We start from the raw sequence: 8,224 nt of genomic DNA, 5'->3' as shown, positions 1-8,224 counted from the left end.
GATGTCGTTCCAGTGCATTTGAACTTCATGTTGAGTTCTGCCAGGGAAGGTTTCTAAGCATGGTAGAGTCATATTTATTTACAAATGCACTTTAGAGAGATAACTTTAGGGGAAATGGAGAAAATATGTTGAAATATAAGAGACCCATGACTAGGATGGTCAACTACACAGCAGGAGTGAATGTCCTGTGTGGGAAGCTGTCTCCAAGGCCAGACTCGAGAGGCATTTCTGAGGTGTAATAACTATGTTCAGGTCACTAACTAAATATCAGTGTGGGAAGGAAATGCTGATAGCAGCCCCCCGGTTTTCTAAGCAGATTTGTAGTACTATTATTGAGACATCTCAAGGATGTAGAAAACTGGATCAGTTTGATCAGAGCAGCTCATAAAACATGTTTTTCCTAAGCAAAATCATTGTATGAAGGTCAGATAAAGGCAAGAAGGGGAAACTGTTCCCATATTCCTCCAAGAGCTAATCTCTGGAAGGCTAGATGTAGGCATAATTTTTCATCTGCGATCTTGTTTGGTTTTAGGGATTATTCTTTTTCTAAATCTGAGCTATGTCAATGTACCAAACACCCACACCCACGGCTCTGATTGGACCAGATGTTATCACAAATCATATTGAGTTTTTTGTGATACCTTCAACTTCAACAGATGATGAGTCAGATCAACTCCATGTCAAAGTATCTCAGAGATAGCTGCTTGGAAAGGCTTCCTGGTATACCAGGTCATGGCACAGATATAGGAAAAGGAGAAAGATAAGTCTTTGACTCCACCTGAGCACACCTATTTTGAGTAGAGCTGGTCACGTATAAATACAGGAAGGCTGCTCGTCCAAGCTCATGCCTCACAGCTCCTCTGCTCCCCTGCATTCACAAAGACATGAAGTTCACAGTGAGTAGATATTTTTTCCTTTTGGACTTATTACCATCTAACTGAGACTGTTAATATTCTGATAGAAGAGGTCTGCTTCTTATAGCAATGTCACCATGATGGAAAACCTTGAAAAAAATTCTCTTTCCTTTTCATGGATCATGGCCTTTATAGTTAACCTTCTCTACATAACTGTTCAGATCTCTACGTAGAACAAGAAGTCCCTAAGTTTTAGAAAGTGCCTGATCTTTCCCCATTCTTGAGTTCCATCTTTAACCACAACTCCTGAGCATGTTCCAGCCAGATAAAAAGCTAATTATCATAATAACTGGGTAGTGACTTGCTGTCACATTCTTCAGCATGGGATGAATCTCTAAGTAAACAAGGTTGGCCCTGCCAGGGGCCTGTCCTTGGCCATTTCTTTGGGAAAACATGTGAAGCATGAAGCTGATGCCTAGTCTCACCTGCAGTTTCAGGCGGAAGCCTAGGAATGTTGAGGTGGACCTCAAAATTCTGTCAGTGGTATTCACAGTCCCCAGTGTCCTAATGCAAATGGAGCTAGAATCAAATAATTTCATGTTTCAACACCCCCAAACACTGGGGTGTTGAAAACTCTGCTTTATAATGGGGTTGCACGTGTAAAATACTTGTTTGGAAATAAGTATTCTTAATAGAGGTGAGGTTTATAAAGAGCGGGGGGGGGGGGGGGACTCTAGACATGGGTCAGAAGATCTGATTTCTAGTTCTGCTGTGAACAAGAGGTATGATTTTGGTCAAGACCTTAGCCTCTACAGCTCAGTATCCTCATCTGCATAAAGATTACATTGTACTAAATGTTCTCTAAAATTTCTTCCACTCCTGACTTTTTAGGAGATGAATTTTAACTCCTACTTAAACTAATAAGAAAAATAACAGAAATTTCTTAAACTAATGAAAATAATAAAAGTACTTCCGCTATTAGGAGGAATACCCCGGATCAAATAGGAAAGTGAACATTTATTTTTCAGCTGTGATTTTTCAGAACTTGTAACCATTTTCCATTATTCTATTCATTTAAAAATTTATTCTTCATCCTTTTTTGATAAGGTCTAAATTCAAAATTCTAAAAATTATGTATCATATTAATAAAATTATTTATAATTCATTAATAATTCTGTATTAGTATTAAAATTGTGGAAGGTTAAAAAACATTGTAGAGCAAGATGACTTACTATAGTGACACAAAATTATCCAAAATAGGGTTTATTTGAAGTTGGGATTTATGAAAAATAATGTGAATAGGGTATTTTAGGGTAAACTTTAGGGTATTTATAGTAAACTTTAGTAAAGATGATTTATTCTCCAGTTACTGTTTAACTCCATTTCTGGTGTCTTGAATAGTTAATTTTTTCCTTTAGGTATTTCAAAATCTTCTAAAAAATATAAACATTTCAAGTCTATTTCAACAGAGTTTTATTTCTAGGATATTAATCAATGTTTTAAATATGTTGTCTTTGGTAAAAAATAAATTTTTAACATTTCAAATAACCAAAGAAAGATAATATGCAAATCTAAAATAAAGGGTAAGAAGAAAACACAGATTGTTCATCACGTTGGTTAAGTTGGTTAACTATTTTTCATAAATTTGGATGTAGAAAGAAAAGAGAGAGTATATCATGTTGATGATTTTTGTGTGTGTGTGTGATTTCAGATGATTCCTATTGGGCTTCTTGGACTCTTCATAGCATCTGCTTTTGCTGACTATGTAAGTCTCATTCTTTCTGGTTTGTTACCAAAATGCATTTGCAGAGAACTGTGGTATTAAATCACTCTTCATTTCTTATAAACTTCAGAATATCAACATCAATGATGATGGCAACACTGCTGGAAGTGGGCAACAGACAGTGAGTGTCAACAACGAACACAATGTGGCCAATATCGACAATAACAACGGATGGAACTCCTGGAACACCCTCTGGGATTATAACACTGTAGGTAGCCAGCGTGCAATTCCCATTCTTTAAAAAAATGTGGGTTTTTTTTTAAGAAAAAATTAATGTACCAGCTAACTAAAAAAAGAGAGAGAATTAAATACAGTAAATTCTACATGCACATGAGCATATTAGTTATTTTTTGTGTGTGTGATGCTCGGGATCGAACCCAGGCCTCATGCATGCCAGGCAGGAGCTTTACCACTGAGCCATATCCCCTGCCACAAGCATAGTAATTAAAATTGCCTATTTTCCTCATCCAATTTTACTTGCTAGCTATAACTACTATTCATAAGTCTTGCGCAATTAGTTATATAATTCAAACCAATGAAGAGTTATTAGAGTCAACTAGCTTCAAAAAATAGTAAGGATATGAGGAAAATCATCTCTTTGCCTCACCTGCAGATGCCCTTGATTATGATAAAAGACCTGTATATTAGTACCACTGCCAATCATCTATCACAGTTTTTAGTTTTCTTCTAAAAAGACAGAAGTGGACCCTTCACTTCTAACTCCAAAGGATCAAAGGGGAAAACTAAAATACACTTGCCACTAGTTAAGAGACCCAACTCTGCAATTAGCAGCCCTGTATTTTACAAACTTAGTACTTTTAAAAAGCAAATTCTTTATTGTTTCAGTTTTATCATCTGATCAGTGAGAAAACGACTTCCTGTCTTACCTGCTTCCTTGAAATGTCATGAGGATCAAAGGAAACTAAGATGTGATAGCTTTTGAAACTTTATTTCAGTAATATCGACATATGTAAGTGCCTCTTCTGCCAGAATTGAGGATAACGCAATGAGTTAGATACTCACTCTTTTCCTTCAAGGAGCCTGTAGCTGACAAATGTCAGCAACAGATCACAGATCCACTGTGCTTATCCCAGTTCGTCTGATCATGGAATTCCACTTCCCTTTGCTGGTAGAACTGATCTCTGATAAGAAAAACTCCTTGGGGAGCATACACTTCTCCCTCACCTTCTACCATCACCTTCTTTACCAGGGCTTCGCTGCAACCAGACTCTTTGTCAAGAAGTCATGTATTGTGCATAAAATGAAAACTGATGTCATGCCCTCCATTCAAGCCCTTGATGCACTGGTCAAGGAGAAGAAGGTAAAGATAAGTTTTTCAACTTTTTCTCATAGGAAAACTTACAACCTCCAGTAAATACTGAGGAGATCACATTCCCTCTGACCACAGTGTGATGTAGTGTATAGCACAAAGTGTACTTGGTAATTGCTTCAAGGGAGGTACCTTTACACACCAGTGTGGCTCACACAGGCCTCTAAAGAGCTGAGCAGAACACCTGATGACCTTGACCGATACAGAACAAAGTTCCAGTCACATCAATGCAAGCCCTGGGAAATTCTCCACAGACATGTTTCTGCAAGAGTTAGTTAAGGTTATCAGATTTAGCAAATAAATATAAAAGATATCCAGTTACATATGAGTTTCAGATACACAGTAGATTGTTTATAAGTGTGTCCTGTTATATTTGGGATATGCTTACAATAAAAAATGATCTGTTGTCTATCTGAAATTCAAATGTGCCTGGCTGTCCTATATTTTATGTGGCAACTATCATTGAGGTAGATGGAAAGAGAGGATCCACGGTTTCTTAAGTGTTGGTCTGAGTTCATATACTCCTATAACTGATAAATAGGTGCCTTTCATTAACAAGGCAGAGAAAAATAAATCAACTACATTCCTGGAAGTTGATTATCACGTGGCCCAATCCAAGGAATCTAAGATGACCAAATGAGGCCCAAGTTTCAGAATACATTTAGCCTCAGAGTTCTGTATTTATGAGATAAATCAGCCAATGCTTTTAGAAATATGGAGATAAATAAAACTGGAATTGGCTCTTATTCATCTTGATTTCTGAAAAACCTATAGTCAAGCAATCCCCCTGTTGGCTTTGTACCCCTTCAAATCCACAAAACACTGGCTTGGCACTCATACTTTCTCTTTCTTCCTTTCTGTGTGCCTTCTTCATGCTCAGCTTCAGGGTAAAGGACCAAGAAAACCATCTCCCAAGGGTCTGATGTACTCAGTCAACCCTAACCAAGTTGATGACCTGAACAGATTTGGAAAAAACATTGCTGGCATGTGCCAGGGGATTCCAACCTATGTGGCTGATGAGATTCCAAGTGAGTATGCTCCCTCCTGTACATTCCACGTTAGCGCTGGCAAAATGACCAGACTATCTAGGACATGTCCATAGAGGAGACCAGTCACCCAGGAATGTCATCAAGGCTACCAATTGTTGGCACTCTATTCCAGGCACTGTTCCACATGCTGTAAATGTGTTAATTCATTTGTTCCTCACAACAATCTTATATTACAAGTTCTATTGTCAGTTCTACCTTATGAATAAGGAAACTGAGGTACAGAAAAAGAACTCAAAGTTCTCGCCTGGGTCAATCCCAAGCATTTTGGTTCTGGATTCTGTGTTCTTGATTCAATATTCTTTATGGAATATTGCCTTTCAGGGGTGGATCCAGAATAAACTCTAGGCATATTCAAAAGAATGCAAGAAATAACTAAATGAAAGAGAATGCCAATAGAATCTACTCTCTCTCTATAGCTCAAATTATTGCTTAATTTCTGGTTAAAGAATAGTCTACACCAAAACAAAGTGTCCATCTAGGACCCTAATCCAACAGCAACTTTCCAGATCTCTGAATTTAGTAGTTTTATTTTGATAGATAGAGAGACAGATAGATAGGTAGACAGACAGGCAGATAAATTGATCTTGAAATTAATGCATAGCTAGTTTGTATATTTACATGACTTGCATCCATCCCCCAAAAGAGTACTTGAACAGTAATTGATACAGACTTTTTTCTTTTTATCAGGAGCAAACCTGTTTTTTTACTCAGAAAAGTGCTACAGTGCTGACATACTCTGGATTCTGAACATTTCCTTCTGTGGAAGCACAGTGGAGAACTAAAACAAATATTTTAAAGACACTCTGGATTTAGTCATCAGAGTATGCTATGTAGAAAAATATGGGTCTTAATGTTTTTTATCATGTCATTCTGAAATGGTTTCTGCTAGTTATGTTTGGTTTCCTTAAGCTTCAATAAACCCATTTAGCACTGAATTCAGTTTATAATAACATTCCTTATGATTTCTATGGGGAAGGGACAGGATCATAGGTCGGGTGGTGGTGGCAAGCGGTTGGAGTGCATTGAACCCACTGTTATCCTTACTCAAAACCCGTCCCCTATAAAGAACCCCTTCAGATGCTTTAGATACTGCTAACCATAGCCCTGGGAATGGTTCCAAAACTGTCCAACTGCTCTGAAGGCTGCTCTATAGCTGGTATGCAAAGGAATATTTCAGATCAGCAGAAAAAAATCCACTCAAAAGTAACCCAAGCCCCAAAGGAAGGTTCATTGCCAGAATCTAGGAATATCTAAAATAATCCAAGGGCAAGATCTTAGAAGATGGAAAAATGTACCCTGTTCATGGATAGGCAGAACTAATATCATCAAAATGGCGATATTACCCAAAGTTCTCTACAGGTTTAATGCGATGCCAATCAAAATCCCAATGGCATTTCTTGTAGAAATAGATAAAACAATCATGAAATTCATATGGAAAAACAAAAGACCCAGAATAGCAAAAGCAATTCTAAGCAGGAAGTGTGAATCTGGAGGTATAGCGATACCAGAGTTCAAACTGTACTACAAAGCAATAGTAACAAAAACAGCATGGTACTGGTACCAAAACAGGCAGGTGGACCAATGGTACAGAATAGAGGACACAGCGACCAATCCACAAAATTACAACCTTCTTATATTTGATAAAGGGGCTAAAAGCATGCAATGGAGGAGGATAGCATCTTCAACAAATGGTGCTGGAAAAATTGGAAATCCATATGCAACAAAATGAAACTGAATCCCTTTCTCTCGCCATGCACAAAAGTTAACTCAAAATGGATTAAGGAGCTAGATATCAAATCAGAGACACTGCATCTGATAGAAGAAAAAGTTGGCTACGATCTACATACTGTGGGGTCAGGCTCCAAATTCCTTAATAGGACGCCCATAGCCCAAGAGTTAATAACAAGAATAAACAAATGGGAATTACTTAAACTAAAAAGTTTTTTCTCAGCAAGAGAAACAATAACAGAGGTAAATAGAGAGCCTACATCCTGGGAACAAATTTTTACCCCTCACACTTCAGATAGAGCCCTAATATCCAGAATATACAAAGAACTCAAAAAATTAAACAATAGATAACAAATAACCCAATCAACAAATGGGCCAAGGACCTGAACAGACTCTTCACAGAGGAGGACATACAATCAATCAACAAGTACATGAAAAAATGCTCACCATCTCTAGCAGTCAGAGAAATGCAAATCAAAACCACCCTAAGATACCATCTCACTCCAGTAAGACTGGCAGCCATTATGAAGTCAAACAACAATAAGTGTTGGTGAGGATGTGGGGAAAAGTGTACACTTGTATACTGCTGGTGGGACTGCAAATTGGTGAGGCCAATTTGGAAAGCAGTATGGAGATTCCTGGGAAAGCTGGGAATGGATCCACCATTTGACCCAGCTATCGCCCTTCTCGGACTATTCCCTGAGGGTCTTAAAAGAGTGTACTATAGGGATACTGCCACATCAATGATCATAGCGGCACAATTCACAATAGCTAGTCTGTGGAACCAACCTAGATGCCCTTCAATAGATGAATAGATAAAAAATGTGGCATCTATACACAATGGAGTATTACTCTGCATTAAAAAATGACAAAATCATAGAATTTGCAGGGAAATGGATGGCATTAGAGCAGATTATGCTAAGCGAAGCTAGCCAATCCTTAAAAAACAAATGCCAAATGTCTTCTTTGATATAAAGAGAGCAACTAAGAACAGAACAGGGAGGAAGAGCATGAGGAAAAGATTAACATTAAACAAAGACGAGTGGGGGGAGAGAAAGGGAGAGAGAAGGGAAAGCATATGGAAATGGTAGGAGACCCTCAATGTTACACAAAATTACATATAAGAGGTTGTGAGGGGAAAGGGGGGGGGGAAACAAGGGAGAGAATTGAACAACAGCAGATGAGGTAGAGAGGGAAGATGGGAGGGGAGGGGAGGGGGGATAGTAGGGGATAGGAAAGGCAGCAGAATACAACAGTCACTAATATGCCAGTATGTAAAAATGTGAGTGTGTAACCGATGTGATTCTGCAATTTGTATTTGGGGTAAAAATGGGAGTTCATAACCCAATTGAGTCAAATGTATGAAAGATGATATGTCATGAGCTTTGTAATGTTTTGAACAACCAATAAAAAAAAAAAAGAAAAGAAAAGCAGCTGGGTATCAAAGAGACTCAAACCAGGAGCTCTATAGACACCAAGA

General features: G+C 38.0%; 1 protein-coding gene across 1 annotated transcript; it reads left to right on the top strand.

Moving 5' to 3' along the window:
- Window positions 1-884: 884 nt before the first annotated feature.
- LOC124077867 (gastrokine-1) lies at window positions 885-5,931 on the top strand. Its single transcript, XM_046422395.2, has 6 exons — window positions 885-896; window positions 2,566-2,619; window positions 2,708-2,845; window positions 3,848-3,958; window positions 4,848-4,995; window positions 5,704-5,931. The coding sequence occupies exons 1-6, from the start codon at window positions 885-887 to the stop codon at window positions 5,796-5,798; spliced, it is 558 nt and encodes a 185-aa protein (XP_046278351.1). The 3' UTR covers window positions 5,799-5,931.
- Window positions 5,932-8,224: the final 2,293 nt, after the last annotated feature.

Source organism: Marmota monax, unplaced genomic scaffold, assembly GCF_021218885.2.
Source record: "Marmota monax isolate L192 unplaced genomic scaffold, Marmota_monax_Labrador192_F-V1.1 WCK01_AAM20220418_F8-fsc00015, whole genome shotgun sequence".
NCBI classification, from domain to species: Eukaryota; Metazoa; Chordata; class Mammalia; order Rodentia; family Sciuridae; genus Marmota; species Marmota monax.
The sequence above is the reverse complement of the archived record's forward strand: the minus strand, read 5'-3'. Positions and strand labels throughout refer to the sequence as shown.